The sequence below is a fragment of the Juglans microcarpa x Juglans regia genome, chromosome 7D (genome assembly GCF_004785595.1).
Source record: "Juglans microcarpa x Juglans regia isolate MS1-56 chromosome 7D, Jm3101_v1.0, whole genome shotgun sequence".
Classification (NCBI taxonomy): domain Eukaryota; kingdom Viridiplantae; phylum Streptophyta; class Magnoliopsida; order Fagales; family Juglandaceae; genus Juglans; species Juglans microcarpa x Juglans regia.
Genome location: NC_054606.1, coordinates 417,195 through 438,845, shown reverse-complemented (window position 1 = coordinate 438,845; position 21,651 = coordinate 417,195). Strand labels below are relative to the sequence as shown.

Sequence of the window (21,651 nt, the reverse complement as noted above, 5' to 3'; positions counted from 1 at the left end):
TGCATGAATCTGGTCGACATTAATATGTTAATTTCTATATTTGGTCTAGAACCCCTTTTAACTTGCATAATTACTGGATCGTAAACTTGATTATAATGAACTATTGATCATGTTCCGGCGATCTCTGCATGATGTTTGAAAATCGTCAGAGGTTCTGGCTACTACTACTATAGAAGACAAATTAGTCATAATTTGTCTGGTCAAGTAATAGTGTCAATTGACAAAAATTTTGTATTTGAGCTTTACTTGTCAATTGATTTTCAAATAATAAAGTTGACTTATCTGGATTTGGCTGCCCCATAGGGTTTTACTTTTAAAGAGTTTTTTAAAAGATTTTCCTTCAATACCAATCTTGGTATTATGCAATTTATTTACTTTACGTTATTGCTTAATTATTAAATAATTGCATGATTAACAGCTAACCAATTTGTTAAGTAAATTGGTAAATATTTTCGCTGCGTTACAGGGATACTTGGATAATTTTATAGTTGTTTAGAATTATTTATTTTCAATTAATGAGTATTTTGGAAGACTTACTATGAACATTTTGCCCAATACAGCAGCAACAATGTAATATAGTACCCTACAACTTTTCCTATCTTGTACGTGCTGATCTGTCATGCTAATCTTCTTGAAGTATACCCTTTGATCTTTACCTAATCCTCATGATCTCCCTGCATGCTAAAGAATTTGTTATCTGTCAAACCGCGGATGGTCATGTGTCATGCAAAACCCCGTTAAGCAATATTCTTCCTCAGTCATTGTCCAAGCTCGAAAGCAGATTTTTCGAGGGAGTCTTAGTCAAATCCTTTAAATTTGAAGGGCAATTCAATTGTTCAAATCTTTTGCTTCTATGAATCAATAGGGACATGAGTCGCCGCAGTTTTCTAGGAAGTTTAGTGGAAAACTCTGAAGCTACTCAAATGTTTCAAAAGCATCGTCCTCAATTAATCATGTCTATCTGATACACCTAGCTAGCTGTCCTCGTAAATATCTATATATAACATGCTAATTAAAGAGGCAGTTCCAAGCAACACGCTACTTGGTTACAAAGACAAGAAAAAACCAACTCATCATTATGACTCCTATTATCATTATTATTCAATTCAATAAAATATACTACCAATTTGGGAATCTGTCTCAAAGAATTCATGGCCAGGGGAGCTGCATTTCATTACCTCATGTGGTTCGACAAACTACGAGGTTAAAAAAGTAAACGTACTCAAGAAAATAAAATAAAAAAGAAAGATCGTGCATGGAAGAAGTGCTCAAGGCTTGGCTTGAAAGGTTTTCTGACAAAAAGCAATGTGAGAGTGAATCTGTCAACAGAAAAGATGGGGCCGGAAGGGCAGGAGCAACCAAAGCCGAACCAGTGACTCCATGGGATATTTTACATGAGATATATTTTCACGAGATCCTCGTTCATGATCGATCGTACTGCACCTAAAGCATTAAATATCTTGTATATCTCTTATTAATTTTACCTGCTTTTGCACCATCTCATATGACTTCTTTCCCAAGCTTGGCAACCTATATATGAAGCTCATAAATGTTCTTATTAAAAAAAAAAAAAAAAAAGCAGATTTATTTCTGTATCTTTCGATTTGTTTCAGTTCAATTTTACGAATTTGAGGGAGCTTAGTCCAGAAACAGCAACAAATGTTAAAATTTGGTGCAGAATTGCGATGAGAAGTATAGTTTATAACTTTAGGGTTTATAGTTTATAATTTAAATAATAAATCTACTATTAAAAAGTTATTTATTGTTTTGTTTAGTAACCATGTGTTTAAAACACTTTTAAACATGTTACGTTTGTTTAGAAACAAATTAAAAAAATAATTTTTTAGATGAAAATGACAATTATTTGAGTTTTTAAAGATTATGATCATATTTTTTAAAGTTATAATTATCTTAAACTTGTATAAATATTTTTATCCATTAATAGTCTTTTAAAATTCGAATTACGTTTTGTATTATTCAAAAAAGTACAATATTATACTTTTTAACTTATTTGAGATTAAAATTTCTTTAATATATTTTTCATTAAAATGCTTTTAAAACTATTTAAGCACTTTTTAACACAGGCACCGATCTTGATCGCAATGCTAGCTGCACTTGGGTCGGCCATGAGGATGGTCGAGCATGTGTTGAGTCACACCAAACTAACTGCTGGAAATGAACAGTTTTCGGCTACGGTTTTTTCCTTATCAGAACACCATCAAAACCGACCTCGTAGAGTCCGTGAACAACCCTACCAATGACCACGAGGGTCTGCAATTTATTACAGATAGGAAAACACAATTATTAGGGATTGAAAAGCACGCATAGCCAATATGCAGATTGGCCCTCCCTAGCTACTCACAAGATCATACAAAGGAAAAGCTCAACCATCTATTGATCTGACAAATGTGAATAAAATTTGTAGCTTCTTATTTGCAAATGTATGGCATTCTACCAATACATAAATGAGTTTACGAGAACCAAAATCAAACCGGAAGAAACATTTTCCTTAAAAGCCTTCTTTTATAAGAAAAAACACTTTCATTAAGCATCCACTGAAATAAATGTAAACACATTTCACAGGCTGCCATAGTTTATGGGCTCCCTCAAGAACCTTTCCATCTGCTGCGCCCTGGTCTTGATGGACATATCAAAGACCTTTTGTCCAAAATCAACCACCAGGCCACCAAGAATACGGGGATCAATCTGGCAGACAAAAATAATAATTATTTTCGGTCAAAACAAAAAATTAATTATTTTTGGTCTAGAATAAAAGAACTCGTGCAAGAAAATATGCTTACATACCTTCTGTTCAAGTTTAACTTTCTTGCCGTGTCCGATAATATCTTGAAGGGTTTCCTTCAGTTCTTTCTCCTCTTCCGGTGGAAGGGGCTAGTGAGGAAATAACAACAATTAGAACACATAAGAATTCTCAACTACTATTGAGAAATAGTTGTATAGGACTATTAAACATAACCCTTTAAGCAGTTTTGACACTCCAAGGGATTTTTGGCTTTTTATATTCTCACCCCCACCAATCTATTTTGGCTCTTTCATATTTTTTCAATATTTCTAGGCTCACTTAAGTCATTTGCCAAAACCTCGAACAAAAGTGAGTAAACTAAGTGTACATCCATCCATCCATCTAATCTGAAGTCTTATAACAGGTGATATTCAAGTAAAATCCCAGGAAATGCAGAAAACAAGCCATATATCCAAATATGAATACATTATCGCAACCAAGATAAATGGATTTCCAATCAAGCAGTGTACACTAGCTCACATAGCCTGGAATAGAGGAGAGATTAATTGGTCTTTTAGCACTCAACACTTCTGCATTTATGTGTATCTAGCTTTATTAGCAGGATAAAACATAGACCAACTATGGTACACCACCAAGCCCAGGAGACATACTACAAAAGCCTTACAACACGCTAACATTTACAAAGACTTGACATTTCTTTATATACAAGAGAAAAAAAAAATCCCAAGTAGCTGACGGTGACTGATTATGTAAGTAATAAAACAGTATGCCACATGCCCCGAGCAATAGATATTTTATCATCACGAGTAAGAACATACAATGACAGTGATCACTACAGCTTTCACTTCTCCCCTATGTGCCATGGTCAGCTCCAAAAATCTCTTAGTGATGCTGTCAATATATCTTAGCCTCCCATTGCCAGCCAACACAACTACAAGAATTTATAAAGGATTACACACAATATATGAATTCATTACCAATTAAAGAGTGAAAGTAAAACTGAGCAGCAATGAATCAAGAAAAAACATAAGATGAACATAAAATTGAATATGATGAACCCCTCCAATGATAAGAGAGAGGATACATTGTAGTATGTCTAAGTAAGATTTTTTTTTTTATAAGTAGTATGTCTAAGTAAGATTACTGCAAGCATATGCACTAAAGTGGTGTATCGGCATAATGAACAGAACAAGTATAATTCTTAAGTTCAACCAAAAATTGAGAACACTAGCACCACCTTTTCCCTACAATAACTTTTTTTTTTATAATTAATAAGAAATTTTATTACCAAGAATAGGCACAGCCCAAGTACACAGGATGTATAAAAGGAAATACCTACTACACTCTAGAAAGCAGGAAATTCAAGCTGCAGCAGGGAATCCACAGTACAATATTTCACTTGAGGTATCGAGTAAATGGCTACTTTTAGGAACCAATCAATAACACTGGCACAAAGACGACTAAGAGAAGGTGACATTCCTAGACAACCCTGAACAAGTTACGAGCTTACGTCAAAAATAATCAACTGGATCACCTTCATCTCCTACACTTGACCAAAATCCTCTCTTGCTAGGATTGGATTATAACGAACTCGAAAGATGAACCTGGAAACAATATCCAGACTTCTCTTTTCAGTTTGAAGCAATTTCCTTTCCATTTTACTAAGGCTACGTTTGGATGTTGAGCTGAGTTCAGCTGAGTTGAGTTCTTTATGAATAGTAGTGAGTTGAGTAGTGGAGAAAGTTATGTGGAGCCCATCTAAACTGAGTTTAAAGTGTGTTCGAATGTTAAGATGAGTTTAGTCCTTTTATGAGAAATTGAAAAAGGTTGTGGGTCCCACGTATAAAGATGTTTTAAATTGAAAAAGGTTGTGGGTCCCACATGTAAGAACGTTTCGAGTTGAGATGAGTTTAGTAATTTGAGAGTTGGGTGTTTGAATGTTAGACTCAGCTTAAAGTTAGATTGAACTCAGCTGAGAGTTCAAGCGTAGCCTAAGACCAAAAACTTTACCCATTTAGCTCACAATGGAGCCCAACAATATTAAAAACCTCCCAGAATGCTAGAAAGAAAATTAATTTCACATCAAGTTCATTGAGGCAAACCTTCAAAGACAAACACCATAGCATGTTACAACAAGCATTTTGACTATATTGCATTCTCAAGCTCCCCAGTGTGCAAATTTAAGCATGGAAAATTAACTTTGTTCCATCTGTGAAATTGATCAAAGCAAAAGCAGTGGCGTGGACATGGTTTCTTTTACAAAGAAGCAGGTGAAAACACATGGAATGCTTGAGGGAACGTAAAATTGAGGACATAGAGTTTGCTCACTAAATGAAAACAGTCAACTTGTCATTCTGAAATCCCTAACTGATGTACATTTTCTAGGAGTGTAAAATTAAGACAAGGAAAAAAGGAGCGCCTGCCCCCGCAGGGGGGGTAACAAAAAAAAGGAAAGGAAATACTTAGGGCTGGTTTGGAGTGAGTTGAGATGAAATGAGTTGAGATGGTTTGTGAATAGTAGTGAGATAGTTGAGTTAAGATGAGTTAGAAATTGTTTGAATTAAAATATTTTATGGGGTTTTGGGAAAGGAAAGAGAAAAAAGTTGAATAAAAATATTAAAAAGTTAAAATATTGTTATACTATAATTTTTTAATATTATTTTTATTTTGGAATTTGAAAAAGTTATTGAAAAGTGTGTGTTTGTGGTGTTTGGATATTGAGATGAGATGGGATTAGATGAGATGAGATGGGGGCTTTCATTATCCAAACCAGGCCTTGTTAAAAAAACAAAATAAGAAAGGAAATACTTACTAAAAAACAAAAAATGGAAGGAAATGGTAGAAATCAAAAGCTAGAACAACCAAAAACCCAAAGAAATACATGTTAACAACAGATCTAGATGAAGCAGACACAAAACTAAATAGTGAAGAACAATCATATTGCAGGAATATTTCCACACCCTCCACCAAATGGCTATTTCTCTCACACCAAATACTTCACAAGAGACATGAAGGGAAGAATAATGATGGAGCTACATATCATACCCAAGAAACGCTTTGTCACCTCTGAAAACTTAGCTTCATTTGCAATCTCCTGGATAGCCTTCATTCTGACATCTGCCGGGACTGTGAGGTCCTTTGTGAACTGAGAAAAGGTAGGACTTTTCTTTAAAGCTTCAACAAGGTCAAGAAGCTCAGCCTCAACCTTTTCCAGACAATTTTCTTTAAATCCCGCAATGTACAATGCAGATGCATAGTTTCCGGTTCCCCCAAATAAAGCTAGAGGCAACTATAATTCCGTGGAAAAGAAACAGAGCAATATAAATAAAAAAAGATTGATAAGAAGGGATTGGATGAGTGAAATAAAAAATCAATAAATAGATTTCAATTAAGAGAAAAATGAATTTCATTGTCCGCTGCAACATATTGAGTTACATCTACAAGAGAAATGTTGACTATTGAAACCTCAAACTTCTCTTTTTGGGACCAAACGACAACTTTTTTTTTTTTTGATAAGTAAATTTATTGATACGAATGAAATAGGCATAGCCCATGTACACAAGAAGTATACAAAAGAACACCTAAATACATTCTAAGATCAAGAGATTAAAGACAAGAAGTCATGTGCATTGTTTCCATTAAGCACAATGGCTGAAAACCAAAGCATTAAAGTGTGTACAAAAAAATTTTGAAGCTCCGCCATCGTACGCTCCCTATCTTCAAAACACCACTCGTTTCTCTCCAACGGGACCAAACGAAAACTTAAGGCAACCAAATGCAGTAGTCTTTAGGCCCTTTACCCTCCTTAATCCCTCTCCTCTCATTGGTTAAGCCAAGATCACCCCCTTAATGAAGAGGGATGAGGCACTAAACATGGAATACACATCCATGTTTATACCTAAAATACTTAAACAGAGAAGAGTAAAAATTTAGTCAGCATACTCTGCCAACTGCCATTCCCCAGATCAGAATATAAGGTTAAGTCAAACAGTAATAAACATGGGAATGGTATGGCTGAAAGAGTACAGTGCATATTTCATCTATATTAACTTAAATGTTCGATGCAAGTCAATTCGTAAAACTGACAACTTCACTTACCCTAACTTTCTTTTCATTTTGCCCAGTAGTAGTGGCATAATTTCTTGAGAACTGCAACCAGAGAATGGCCAAAATCAGACAGAACACAACAAGAGAATAAAAACTTTTTCCCTAACAAAGGCAAATAATTGATTAAGCAGAACTTTGTAAGTGTGCATGAAGTAACCACTTTTTGGAAGTGCCGAAACAGAAAACTCAATTGCGACCATGAAAGATTGAAGTCACTACTCTAACCCTATCCACAACGCAAACAAACACATGAAACAAAACACTGAAAATAATTAATCGGCTTATGTTTGGTTCAAGACTGAGCCTTTCAGCATTCAAAATAGCCAAAAATAAGCAAACGAAAAATGATCATTTTTTTTATTTCTCAAATTTCCAGCAATTCTCGGGAACCAAACAACGTATAACTAAGTCAAACCAAATAGAATTCATTCACAACAACACATCAACGAAGATCAGACTCAAAAAGGGAAAAAAAAGAAAAAAGAAAATCGATTTGCCTTTATCTTAATTTATATTTTAGTTTTTGAGTATCACCTCAGAGTTGGAGAGAGCAAGCGCGGATCTCGGGACAGGAAGGGGAGCGGAATGGAGAGCCTTGCTCAGGAGAGGGAGACCCGATCTGATGCGAGCAGCTAATGCCATTTCCTTGTAAACCCTAATTTTTCTGAATCGAAGGGAGATTATTGCAATGGAAGACTGTAGGGGTAGCTAACCAGGTGGGGAAGGGCTGAAATGACTAAAGAGTGAACAGTTTTTCTATGCGGTGCGGCACGGCTGCAGGTTTAATCTTGGCACGTGGAATTCGGAGAAAAGGCTTACCATCGTAGATTCGTATTGTGATATGAATAAATATAGATAGAAGCCATTGTTGAGAGCAATCATTTTGCACACATGATGTGGCATCATCTAGACCACACATCTCTCAAGTCTAAAATAAAAAAGTAGAGAACTAAAAGTAATCATGTAGTGAGTGCAAAGTGTGCACTGCTACAGTGGCTTCTCTCTAGCATTACTCTTGTGATATTGGTCCATTGGGACACATAAACTACTAAATTTTTTTTCCCTTAAAACATAATTTTTGATCAATTATTTTTCACACTTTTGGGATTTTACGATATAAGAAGATATAAACTGACAAAAAATAATTTTCACGTTTTCAAGGCTGCATTTCAATTTTGAGGTCATCTCAAATCATTTGAATTGATTTATAAATAGTATAAATAAATCAATCTACTTTGTGATGGATTAAAATTTTTCAATCCATCATTTTCTCCAAATCGAACCAGATCGAATATCCATAGCGACCAGACCAGATTGATAGGACCAGTTCGTTTGCTTTGGCCTAATAATTTTTTTTATCTTTTTTATCTTTTTTTCAAATAAACTAATAAAAAAATATATTTAACTTACTAAATTAAAATTAAGTGAATTATTAATATAAATTATATAACTAACTTATTAAAAAATATTTTATTATAATTATATTTATGATATTGATAGTTACTACTTACTTACTTAGACTTCTCTTTAATATACATAATTATTAATAATATGATACATTTTATATATGGTTATTGAATATCAAATAATTTCATTGTATATAGATTATTCATGCTTGTTTGCAACTTAGTTATTTAAAAAAAATTACCTAATCATTTTAATTAAGTGTAAATAGTAAAGTATGTATAAATGTATGATGTATTAATTATTTACATATAATAACATAAATTATTACATGATTTATGATTTATTATTAATTGATAGTATCTATTTTTTTTATATTTTATATTGTCAGTGATAATAAATTAAATGAAAATTACATCATTAACTTATATAATTTCTATATAAAAATAATATATTAAACTATTAAAAATATTTTAAAATATATATACATAGGGTTCGGTCCTATTCAGTCTGGTCCAGTCCAAAATTTGTAGACCCCGGGACCAAACCGAATTTCATCGGTCCACATATTTTGGGACCAAGAATGATTGATCCAGAATTCAATCCTATCCGATTAGGGCCGAAAATTTCGATCCAGTCAATTTTGTCAGTCTGGACCGAATTATTTATAGCCCTAGTAAATGGTAATATTTTATAGATTCCATTAAAATGTGTTTAAATATAAATAACTTGAGATATTTGAATGTAGGAAGTCAGTTGAAATGAGTTTAACTTTTTATAAAATAAAAAAATAATAAATACCATCAATAATTGATTTGGAATGAGTTGAGGTTATATTGACATCCAAACATATGTCTCCCGTTTTAGATAATTTTTACTTGAGCGGAGAAGGAGAGTTTGCGATGAATATTTTGTGCCATATAGAACTAGCAATGGCATGATTTGTTTTCGTTTTAGGAAAGCAATAGCATGATTGATTTTTAGGATTTCAGACCCTAGTAATATTGAATATTGGACGGTCGAGTACATAAGTATCTTATTAAATACAAAACTACTAAATATATATTGGATGTCACATGGCCAGAGTCTCCGAACATTATATCTTGTTGAACATCTCACATCAATAAAGATATAAAAACCAGAACAAAAAAAAAAATAAATAAATAAAATCATACTATACAACCATCATGGACTGCTGATCAAGAAGAGCATCCAAGAAAGAATACTCAATAGCTCTGAACTCAGAGCACTCAACACATTCTGTTTTACAAATCCACCAAAACGATGATTGCTACAATTGGCAAGCCACAGAAAGCTTCAGTTTCATGATTTCATCCTCAGGTGCATGCACTTCACTCAGCCTCATTCGTCCCTGCTTATTAGAAGATTGTATCTATTCCAACGCCCAATTTCTGAATGAAACATAAGAAAACAACACAAAACATTCAATCGAGTGGTCTGTGATTGACCAATGATCAAATGTGCCAGTTCTTCCTATGGATGCGTCTGCATGTGTACCAGAGGGTTCGGATGCTGCTTTGTAAACTTGGAGCAAATCAATATCCGGCTAATATTTTAGAGAAACAAACTCAAGTATGCATCTATGCTAAAGGAAAAGGAATTACAAAATAAACTCTCATGGTCCTTGGACAGTTGCACTTGTGATATGAAAAACGGGAACAAAACAGTTCAATCATTATACCATTTGTGACATACCTCCAAGAATTTAGTATTGAATTTTCCAAATTAAGGAGGAATGTGAGGCAGTAACTGCATATTTTAGTTGAGATGGCACACTCCCGGGCATTCTCTGTGCGAACTTGCACCTTAGTGTAGATAGCAACTTTTTATGCCGAGATTCTTTTCTCTTCAATACCTGGATATAAGCATATAATCCAAGCCATTCAACTTCTCCCTCTTCCACTTGAAAAGTTGGTCGGAAATCAGAACCACGGTATGCAGATCGCATCCGTCTCTTTATGCAAACATACATATACCTTACACCAATCAACAGAAATAATTAGATTTTATGGATGTTAACTGAAAAGACTTGTATCAAAAGCATAGACAACAATTCAATAAGTTTGCATGGCAGCTACATGGAGCTGCATCAATGCCAAGTAAAAATTAAAATCAGTACATGAAAACTGCAGCTTTGATTACCACATACACTATAAGATCATAACAAGAAGTACATCCATACCTCAAAGATCTTTCAATAATGCTTACATAGAATCCAGTGTGAAGTTTGCAAATGTACGACAATTCTCGAACATAACAGTGAAACTTCATTGCACATAGCAAAAATGCTTGATACATATTTAATCTGACAACAGCTGCTGAATTAATATTCGAGTCGAAGAATATAGGATGGCATTTAGGTCTAATAAAGCCACACAGTTTTTCCTTCAGATTACGGCCTGGTTTACCTTGCCAGCAGACAGTAAGAGTTGAACTTAAATGCTTATTCAGATACCTGTTAAGTATTTGGAGAACGTTACACGAGGAAGAAACTTAACTTCCCTTTTTTTGGTAAGTTCAAAAATAAATAAAGTTGACTTTCATATAACTGAGAATAGTACATTCAATCTTTACAAAAGGAAAACAAAACTTTAGGTCCTGTTAGAACATGCAGAGCTCCAATAGCAAACCAATGAAATATGAAAATAAAATGATCCAAGCCCAAAACCCCAGCATCAATCTAAAAGGGGAAACAATGAGAAAAGTAAACTAATCAAGCTTTAAATAGGGCCGGATATCACTTTTCTTGCAGTTTTAAGGTTTTAAATCAGAAAAACTTAATAAAGTTGCTAACCATGTGGTATCGACAAATTCTGGTAGGAAACCTGATAGGAATTGGATCCAATTAAATCAAGCAACTGCTAGAAGAACCTTCAAAAGTAAAACGGCTTGGAGCAAAAAGGGTGAAACTGGAAAACAAATCTACCAACAGCTGTTAAAAGTCTCCAAAGCTAATAGCAGTACTACTGCTATACATCAATAATTTGTAGAACAAAACTAGTAAACATTATCAAGCGATCAAAAGCTTAGTGAGTAACAAGATTGTGATTTGGACATTGTTCAACAGTCTATGATATGGTCCCAACTCCCCAATCTTAGCATCTCAAGGTACAGTTCACCAATAAACAAAATTGCACTCTCCAAATACAAGATTATAAGATGCATCTGGCGAGTGAAATGATAGCAAAGTAAATTGGAAAAATATACGAGAATTTACTTCGTGTAGTCTGCCTGAACTTCTAAAGTGCAGCAGTTGATAAGCAACCCACTCCATCGAAGGAATGAAATGCCATCTTCACCCTCAGAAACCCTGTTTGATGGAACCCCTGATATGCATCCATTATCAAAATTGAGACCATATTTATCATCATTCATGAAGCAGTTGTAATTTCGAAATCCTCTTTGCAACCTGGAAAAGAAGCTAGTGGCCTGCTTCTTTGAAGTTGAAATGAGAAGGAAGTCATCAATAAATCTTAAGAGTATATAATTCAGGGGCGAGTCAAACTTATCCACACTGCTTTCCTGTTCTGAAGCATCACGATAAATATGTCCTCTAGGTAAATCTTTAGCAGTACATTCACAAGTTTTCTCAAGGAATGGAAAGATCACATTCCTTTCCAGATGTCCAAAGTATAAAGAGCAAAGCAGAGATGACAAAATGCTTCCTTGAGGAATGCCTAAACCTTGCAAGTAAAACTTTTTATTAAACTGCAGCACATTGAACTTAACATGTTCCTTTAGGGTGAAAAATAGCTCTTCTTTTTTCACGTATCTGCTCCACTCCTGTAAGAAGAAATGTTATTTGTTTAAGTATAAAAAGACACAACAAAGCATTTCATGTTTACACTTTAAAAGTCTATAGTCCTATTTTACTTATGAAAAAAAAGTCCACAGTCCTATTCAGTTGACATCTACTTGTGGAGTCCAGTAGGATGATATGACTTTCAATTTCTTGCAATATTAAGCAATGTCTATTCCTTGAAGATTACAGCAAAATCAATTTATAGGAATTAAGCCGGATATTTTTTTTTATAAGTATTATATATAGGAATTAAGCGGGATTTACCTTTTAAACTATACAAAACATTACATAACATTACATAAAAAATAGTGAATGAAAAAGATGCGTACAGTTCGCTTTCTTTTTAAAAAATTAATTCTCTGAAGTCATAAAACTGGCCGTCCAATGGTACAACATGAAAAAAAGGAGGGAAAAGCACATAAAAGACCACCCCCTAGGTTTTCATGTATAAGAAGGTGAAAGAAAAGTGAGTAGACATGAGAGTGAAATTGACTTGTTCAGGCTCTAATCAAATAAATTTCTATGCATAGTCAAGTGCACCATACAATCTCCAAACTTATAAATGGAAACACAACCCCTATTGTGTATATTGGTAACCTAATGTTACCATGTAGTGACTCTCAGGAGATTCACTGGACCAAACTGAGTAGAGATTCATATCTTGTTAATGATCACAGTTTTTGGTTTGTGTCTAATATTTAACACGAACTTCAGATGACGGAACGGTTATAATTTTAGTGGATGATAGCAGAGAACATAGGATGCATCAAAGAGGAGCAATATGACATGATGGAAAGATCTGACTGGAGTGAATTGGATGCGTGGTAAATTTGCCTCACAACAGGAAGCTAAAAAGCTTCATTCTTCATCCCCTTTTAAGCACGTTAATACACAGTTGACATAGGCTGCATATGGCTGGCGGGTGAGCACACTAGGGACCAAGGAAAGCTGATTGAAGTCAAAGCATGACTGAACTAATGCTAGATCTAAATGGCCCTTTTCCAAAAACAAAAAACAATTATCATGTGGTAGAGCTTCATTTGAACATCAAAACATGAGCACTCCAACGAAAAAACAACTTTTTCCCACCAAAAAAAAAATGGTGCATTGCTCCCCTGGTTTGCAAAGCTAGTAATCAGAAAGATATAAAGGATAGTGGTCAATTCAAAATATTGCTCAAGGTGCTTACAGGATTGCTAAAGACTATTTTGTATCTTGCACGTGTTATGTAGGCAGTAGTTATCTCAGTTAGTAAAAGCTGAGACTAAGTGATTAAGCTTATAAAAAAGAAAGCAGTAATTTCTAACATATATTTTTTTTTATAAGTAGTAATTTCTAACATATCCAATCAAAATAGAAAAGGTCTATGCAAATAAATTCAACCAGCAATGTTCCTCATAGGGTTACTGGAAAAAGTACCTGATTAACAAGCACAGTATGCAGTGATTGAAAGGGAACAGAGGATGAGACTCTTGTAATGCCGATATTTTGATTAGCCAACACAAGGTTTTTATGAACCCATGGATTTTTCTTCGTGCACACTACATGGTCAGACTGTCTAAGAAGGTATTTATCATTCAGTATGATATCATTCATTACACTAAGCAGCTTGTCCTGATCAACTGAATCAAATGCTTTTAACACATCAGAAACAACAACAAATATGCGAGGCATTATTGTTGATCCATTCTTCAGACCAATAAAAAATGGACATAACTTTCTATAGACCTCATTGTAATCGAAAACTGATGATCCTAACATCTCTGGTTCTTCCAACTGCAGACCTTTTAAAACAGCATATGTATCACGAAGAACACAATTTACAGATTTGAAATGATTATATTTAACTTTCTTCCGATTAAATTTTCCATTTCTACGCATTCCAAATGATTGATCTTCCAAAGAGGAATCCTGTGCTGGCAATCTCGATGATGCCTTCAGATTTGCCAGCATCCTCACTCCATTCTCTTTTGGACGAAGTCTGAGTTTTGAGAAACCAAATAATCTTTTGCTTATAATATTTCTAACAGCTGGAACATCCAATTCAAGAAAGTTCTGACCTTTCAAGCAAGTGATGGCCCTATTCATCAACTTCTCCCAAACAGACTTCCTATAATAATATACCTCTTGATCTCCATGCTCAGTTTCAGTGACATAGAAGTTTGCTTGCACAAGTGGCACCACTAGACATGAAAAGAGCCAAAAGATCCAGCTTTGCAAAAGATTGTGTTTAAAAATATTTGCGGCATCATTCAACCTTGTTAAGCCGTTAGGCAACAAATGTAGAGTCGATAGAAACGGGAATCCCGATGTTTTCAATTTATGCATGCACTGCTTCAATGAGAATTTCTCAAATCTTCTAAGACGAATAAACTTGGCAATATTTCTCCTTAGCATTCTCCAGTTATAAGATGTTCCTAACAACTCTGGAGGAACTACACTCCTGATAACTGCCCATATAAAGGACACTACCTGGGTTTTTGAGCAATAAGACGTATGTGCCGCAAACTGAGGCCGGATTGTGTTCAGGGTTTCCTCACAATTTGCAGCATCAAAACCACGAGAAGTCTCTGAAATATTTTTCCTTATCGTATCCCCCTGAAATGAAAAGTGATGTATTGCATTACTCTCAGAAGAAGCTAGAAGTATTTAAATCACTGAGATAGCTTTTGGAATTGGCATTAAACTGTGTGCAATGCTATAATGAGCTCTCCCATTTAATAAAGACCATTCCCCCACCCTCCCCGGGAAAAATAAATAAATTTGCATGCATGGCTGCAGAATTTCAATATGCAGAATTATCTAGGTCTAGGTGTGCACATATGCACCAAGGTGTTAAAAATGTACAGTAATCTGCACTGCATATAACCGCATCAAGTAATCGCTAAAATCACCTATGCCTTCATACACCTGATACACCTCTCAAGCGTCCCAATACTAACCTCAACAATGGTGCAAATTTTTCCAGTAGAATGACTGTTCACTGCTGGAACAACACAATGTTTATCCAATAATCTGAAATGTTGGCAACGATGCGTCCTGCGTATGAGACTCTTAAGAAACTTAACAAGTGAGTTGTACCTGAAGAATCAAAAATAAGCAGTTAAGTATAAACACTACAAACTAGAAACTAAAAGAAAGATTAAAATAAAAAATCGATACAAGGGCTTGAGTGAAAGTTTTACAGCCCTAATATGATCATCACATGTCCAGATTTTTCCTCACAAGTTTATAGTTCCGTAAAATTTTACATGCACCTGTGTTCTAATACACAGCACAGCTACCATCTGAAAAACCTCATGGTAGTAGTAATCATCATTTCTATTCAAAGTCTTTTGCAAAACACAAACTAGTTGGCATTGGCTGTGAGGTTCTAGCACAAGAATTTCACTGACCCATTAACAATGAAATTAGTATTAAATTGGAAGTTTGGAATCATCTCCAGCAAAACTCTCCTACTTTGTCAAGCAAAGGAGCAAACTAAGGGCTCTGTATCTTTTTTTTTTTATCGGTAATCCAGAGATTTTATTAGTAATAATAGGCTAAGGGCTCTGTATCTTAAATGAATTATGTACTGAATATTTGACAGTGATAAGAAAATTAGAGTGCAGAGACCAAACTGAAATTAATATGCAGGCCAACCACAATAGGTCACATTTTTCCATGAAAATCACTAAATAGATATAAAAGATATCATATGATGACAAAAAATTCCGTAATGAAAAATTGTTCTCGCTTCTTACAGGCAGGGATATCCGGTGAGATTAAAGCCACTAATCGGGAAGCTTGGCGCTGACTGAACACCCGCATTTAGTTCAGATAGGCCATAGATATTGCCAATAAGAAACTTTGCATCAGAAAAATTGGGCTTTAGAGAACTTAGTATATCTGAAGATTATTAAGGTAATGTATTCTTTTACACCCAATAAAGGCATAAACAGCAGATCATAACATCATACTTATTAAGTAACCATGGTTCTTTGGCAAATAAGAATGCACAACCTCATGACACAAAAAGAAACAAAGAATAGAGTATAAAATAGATACAGATGAGATGACTACCAAAGGACAACATATCAAACAGTTCTGATTGATTGAGGAGTCTATAAAGTAAGGTGAAGACAACAGAAAATGCAAATCAATTTAACATGCAAAGATGACAAACTAATGGCATGCGTTTAAACTAAATGGAAGGATACGCTTTCGAGGAAAAACTGATGAATAAGATTGCAAGTCATAAAACATGGATTGCCTGTTAATATGAGCCCCTTTCGCAACTACCAGGGACAGGGGAGCTTGCACTCCTAAAGAACAAGAGCATTCCCATGGCATCTACACATAGATCATATCCAAAAGGCAAAAAAGATAAGTAAAAAAACTAAAGAACCACAATAGCACTGTAGAAACAAAATCGTTTCAATGAAAGATATCAAAAGGCTTATTGTACGAGGCATAAAGTCAGTCAATCTTCCTGGTAAGGGTATATAACAACCAAATTTTAGTTTCTATGGTAACCTTAAATATTTCAGGAAACACAACAATGCAAGATTACCATAGGACTTTACATGTGAGAAAAGAAGAAATTGACCAAATTATACTTCAGCCTCTCTGTTAAAGCTGACCCACAGCATATCCCTCTTGTCCTTTGCAACAATTTGTCACACTCAACCACTGTTATATTACCAGTGGCATCTTTTCTCACTCTCAGTCTCTTTCTGTGCACGACGCCAAGTGCACAGACACCCATAGAAAGTTAGAAACAGATAACATGGTTAAGAAGAGAGGAAACTAAAAACAAAAATTAAAAAGAATAACAATCAAAACAAAAAAGGCCACATCCCAATCAGCAAGTTTAAAAGAATAGGAACTTGAAACCATCAAGGAAAGTAGCAATAATTTTTATAAGATAGAAGGAAACCCCTCAAGTATAACTCATGTATACAAAGACTCAACAAATACAATACTGTGAAAGTATCTCCACATGGCAACAAAATATGGAATCACCATGCCAGGATGACTTGAGCTTGCAATCCCTCCAGGCTGGAGCCCCTGGGAAAAGCCATCTTTGTACTGACTTGTAGCAAAAGAGGTCTTAACATTGGTTTCTTCAGAATTTAAATGCCTTCGTTTTCTGCAACGCTGCCAACTATATGGCCTGGACCGCTTTCGAGATTTTTCTGCAATCTGATTGGAGCATTCTTGAAATTCATCATCTGAATCTCTGGTGTCATTGGTACCAGTTCCAGTAATTGCTGTATCTGCTTTCAATAAATTCATTTGAGAATGCTTTTCTCCGTAAAACCGAGTAAGTGATCTAATACTACTGCTAGCATTGGAGCCATCCCAGCTTACAGAACTTGAGGGATCATCAACACTAGGAGAACTACTTAATTTCTGTGCCACTGACAATGAGCTATGGTCTTCAACTAAAGGCCTCTTCTTTTTGGATCCTGAGAAAAAGTGGCAACTATATCACCATTTTTGAAGCCTCCAATCAATCTCATTGGTTAATATCCAGAGAGTAAAAATAATTACAGACAACATAAGAGGGGAAAGATCTGTTAGCAATGAACATCAACAGATAGTGACAAGTCAGGTATGAACAAGGTCTATAGTCATAAAACATACAACCTTGCAGAACATTAAAGAGTCAAGGACTGTAGAAATTAAAATAAAGCACAGACAACAGAAACACTATAAATTCATAAAGAAAGGGAATTCATATTGAAAATTAGTTACTACTTATCCAAATAGTTTTTTATAAGCAATAATAATTTCATTAAAAAATGCAATAGGTGTATTCCAAGTCCAGTTATCCAAGATTTCAAATAGCATGATCAAAGTGGTTATGTTTATTGATCTATTTGTTTTCAAATGTCTATATGATCTCTACATATCTTAGAAGGGTTCCCATTAGGTGCGAACAATCTCTAGGGGCTATCGGACTAGGGGATTTCCCCCTTGACTTACCCGAGTTGCACTTAGGGGAAACTCCTTGTCGAGGGCGTATGCACCCCCAGGATTAGTTGGAATGCTGTTCTCGGACACCCGGTGCCAATAAAAAAAATATTTTAGAAGGGCTTTCAATCACCTCTCAGGCCTCATGCATAGACTGTTTTGTTAAGATTTATTTACACAAAGTGCTTTTCAAAAGTACATTGTACATATATAAAAGGATATATTACATATGTTTTTTTAATAGGTAAAATAAAAAAACGTACATATTACATATTAGAGTCGTGCTACGCAGAAGCACCACACTCTGCACACCACTTAAGAACATGTAGTTTTACTTTTTTATCCTCATATTTCAAAATATGAAATATGAGGGTAAAAGGGTAAAATCACATTTTTAAATGGTGTGCAGGAGTGTGAGGCTTATGTTTAGAATTTTTCTACATATTAACAGCATATTTATGAAAAGTTAATTTCCCAGGTACTGTATAAGGGAATTTTTTATAAATGAAAGAGAATTTGTTAATACAAAATATAATGTATAAGGCAATTTTGAAGCAATTGTCCCATATTTATGAAACTTCTACAAGTAGTGTTCAGAAACTCTTTTACCGCAATGTATGAGTGAAGTATGTGGATACTGAGAATCTGGTCTTCGCTTTGAAAACTCATAGCATAACTTACTTATAGGAGGACCTGCCACTTGACGGTGCTTCTTATTCGGAAGTGGTAAAAACACTGATGTATGATTTAGAAGATAAAACATGACATCATCCCCAACCTGCATACATGCATTGTTCACCTTGTTTCGGTAATTACTTTACGACAAAACACAAACATATCAATGCATTTCAAGAAACTAAAAGAAAAGAACAAAGCAAAACATACCCTTTGTAATAAAAGGCACCATGCTGAAGAAGATAAAAGTTCCATGATGGGGCTCGAGTGATTGATCTGTTACACATAGATAAATGCTTTTCACCAAAGAAATATGGGAACTACAAATGTCAATAAACCACTACTTTGGGAAGAAATAAAACGGCAAATAAATAGATAAATGAGGATATAACTCTCATCAGCATACCACAAATGGAACATTTGAATGACCAGTGGCATGTGTATTCATCTTTACATCTTCGTATGCCCAAAAAAATAAAATTGAATAAGTGAAATCATGATAAACTATGGCTATAGAAAAGGATGAAAGTAATCAAACAGCACTTAGATACACATGCATTTTGACAATTCAAGTAAACCAAGTTTTTTTTCTTTGGCGAGCATGTTGCTTAGATCACAAACACCTGTGATAATTTAAAAATCCTATGGTTACCCAATGATCTTCACTTCTTTTTATCTCTGATGAACATTTGGCTTCTTAGCACTTGTGCATCCTTTCTCCCCATCCTAAATATATGGGAGAATAAGCGTGATACATAGAAAGCAATCACCAGAAAATATGCTAACTCTTTTTAAAAATGCTTTGCACAAAATTCAAATCAATTGCTGATGAACTATGATTTAAAATTCAATTGGATTTTTATATCTCCATAGGATTGTAACTATAACGAGACAACTCTGGAACTTGTATATCTTATACATGAGTAATATGTGGCTACTGGATTTTCATTTTCTAATTTGTTGTATTTGTTAGTGGAGTTTTCTGTGCTGTGTAGTATTTAGGCCCCTCACATCCATGAGCCCAACCACCTTCCACATAGTGAATAAAAAATTGTACAATAAATTAACACAAACAATAAATTCTTACCTTATCATAACTGTCACATACTACATTGGAAGACATGGCTTTATCATACATCTTCATTTCAATAGCCCTTCGCACAATCTGAAAAAATGGCAAGTGGGTTACATATAAGATGTCCAAACCAACGCCCTTATCAAGATTGAGTTAAAGACTACTAATGTGGACAATGGAAGCACTACCTACACAAAAATCAGTATCACCACCATTAACTCATGTAATGCACCCAAAAGGAAAAGGAAGAGTCCAACAGTTTTAGACTCGGTTAGTCAATCAGTATGACCACCACCAAACAATGCAATGCACCAATAGGAAAAGGGGGGGGGGGGGGGGGGGGGGGGGGGGGGGACCAATGGTATTTTAGACACAGTTATGTAAAGGATTTTGTTTTTCATGTTACATTAAACTAACATCTTTAATTTGCCTTCTTGTTTTCTTGGAAAAATAATAATTTATCCAATTCAAAATTATTGAAAAAGTATCAATTTGTATGAAATTCGAATGTCCAAAAGAAAGATCGTTTTGGGAAAAATTAAGTAAAGAGTCCCATTCAATCAGGTACCAAAATTTGAAAGGAGTAACCCACCCGTGGGTGGCCCAAGTTGTGACAGCACACTTGAACTTGTGTGCATGAGCCCAATCACATATTCGATTCCCCCTAGAATCAAACTGTGATTTAAGTGAGAGGACATGGCGGTGGGTTGTTGTGCTAGTCTCCCATAGGGTTTAAGTTCCACAGGTGAGTCCTAAGGGCTCCACCCGTGGGGCGGTTGCCCCGTCATCAAAAAACAAAATTGAGAGTAAAAATTTATTTCTGATTTATTTGATGGTTCATGGGTTGAACTGAACAATTGCAAAAAGGAAAATTTTATACACCATCGTAAAAGAAAACAAAATCGTCGCTAGAATAGCTTTGATTTTGTTTTCTTTTACAAATTATTTCCCTTGATCTGTTCACTCCTCACACACACACACACACATATATAACCCTGAATAGCTATGATTATCAATGTGCTCCACCTCAAAGACCCAAACGTCTAATAAATTAATTAGAGTCTGTCTGTGTCCACACACACACACAGGCTGATATGTATTGACACATAAAGCATGAGTCAATACATGTGTATGAATATTCATAGGCTAATAGGCATACAGACTTGAGCTTGAGACCAGCGGCAGTGAGGGTGGAAATGAGAGAGCGCGGGCGCATCGTCAGGGACAACAATGAAGCAGCGATTCAGAAGTTTGAGGTAGTCTTCGGGGTCCTCTGGTCTCAACAGAAACGACATCGCGTCGGAGCCACTGCAGCCGAGACATCGCAAGCCCTTGCACGGGCACTCCGCCGGGGAGGGCGGAGGAGGAGGAAGTAGCGCAACGATCGTGCTTGCCAGCGTATGCGCTCGGTTTCCGAAAAGGCGCCACAAGACCTGCGGAATCCAACGTTTCTCGGGCATTTTCTTTTGAATTTTGATAATTCGGAAAGTGTCGGAAAGTTGGAAGTCGAAAGTCTTTTCAACTCGAGAACGAATGAGTGGGGAAATGCGTCAAACGGAGTTCACAGAGCGGCACTATAGCCACCGAAAAAGTATCCGAGAAAATGTTTCGATAAGTTCAATTCAATTTTTTTAAAGTAATTCTCCATATAATATAATCGACAAGTACACGTCATGTAATTATTTTAAAAATTAATAAAATTTATTATTAAAAAATTAATTTTTTATATAAATTTTATATTTTATTATTATTTTCAAAACGATGCGACAGTTATATAATTTATAATTATAAATATATTTTTTATTTATTTGAGCTGAAAATTGGGCTCGTTTGGATGGGCCGGAA

General features: G+C 35.0%; 2 protein-coding genes across 9 annotated transcripts; both read right to left on the bottom strand.

Annotated features, from left to right (window-relative positions):
• Positions 1-2,409: 2,409 nt before the first annotated feature.
• Positions 2,410-7,626, bottom strand: LOC121239650 (ATP synthase subunit O, mitochondrial). Its single transcript, XM_041136924.1, has 6 exons — positions 7,406-7,626; positions 6,863-6,913; positions 5,810-6,053; positions 3,583-3,695; positions 2,806-2,892; positions 2,410-2,706 (listed from the first exon to the last, which is right to left on the bottom strand). Exons 1-6 carry the CDS (start codon positions 7,511-7,513, stop codon positions 2,578-2,580), a joined length of 732 nt encoding a protein of 243 aa, XP_040992858.1. The 5' UTR covers positions 7,514-7,626; the 3' UTR covers positions 2,410-2,577.
• A 1,689-nt stretch (positions 7,627-9,315) lies between these two features.
• On the bottom strand, positions 9,316-21,408 carry LOC121238467 (telomerase reverse transcriptase). Of its 8 annotated transcripts, none has more exons than XM_041135329.1 (13): positions 20,970-21,408; positions 19,819-19,896; positions 18,942-19,007; positions 18,666-18,834; positions 17,103-17,548; positions 16,298-16,430; positions 15,842-15,986; positions 15,041-15,179; positions 13,518-14,696; positions 11,514-12,079; positions 10,479-10,751; positions 9,992-10,272; positions 9,316-9,808 (listed from the first exon to the last, which is right to left on the bottom strand). In XM_041135329.1, exons 1-12 carry the CDS (start codon positions 21,264-21,266, stop codon positions 10,002-10,004), a joined length of 3,762 nt encoding a protein of 1,253 aa, XP_040991263.1. In that variant the 5' UTR covers positions 21,267-21,408; the 3' UTR covers positions 9,316-9,808; positions 9,992-10,001. The 8 variants fall into 8 exon arrangements, with proteins under 8 accessions (XP_040991263.1, XP_040991262.1, XP_040991264.1 ...); XM_041135328.1 differs by having other exon boundaries at positions 9,316-9,687; XM_041135330.1 differs by having other exon boundaries at positions 9,316-10,272; positions 18,738-18,834.
• Positions 21,409-21,651: the final 243 nt, after the last annotated feature.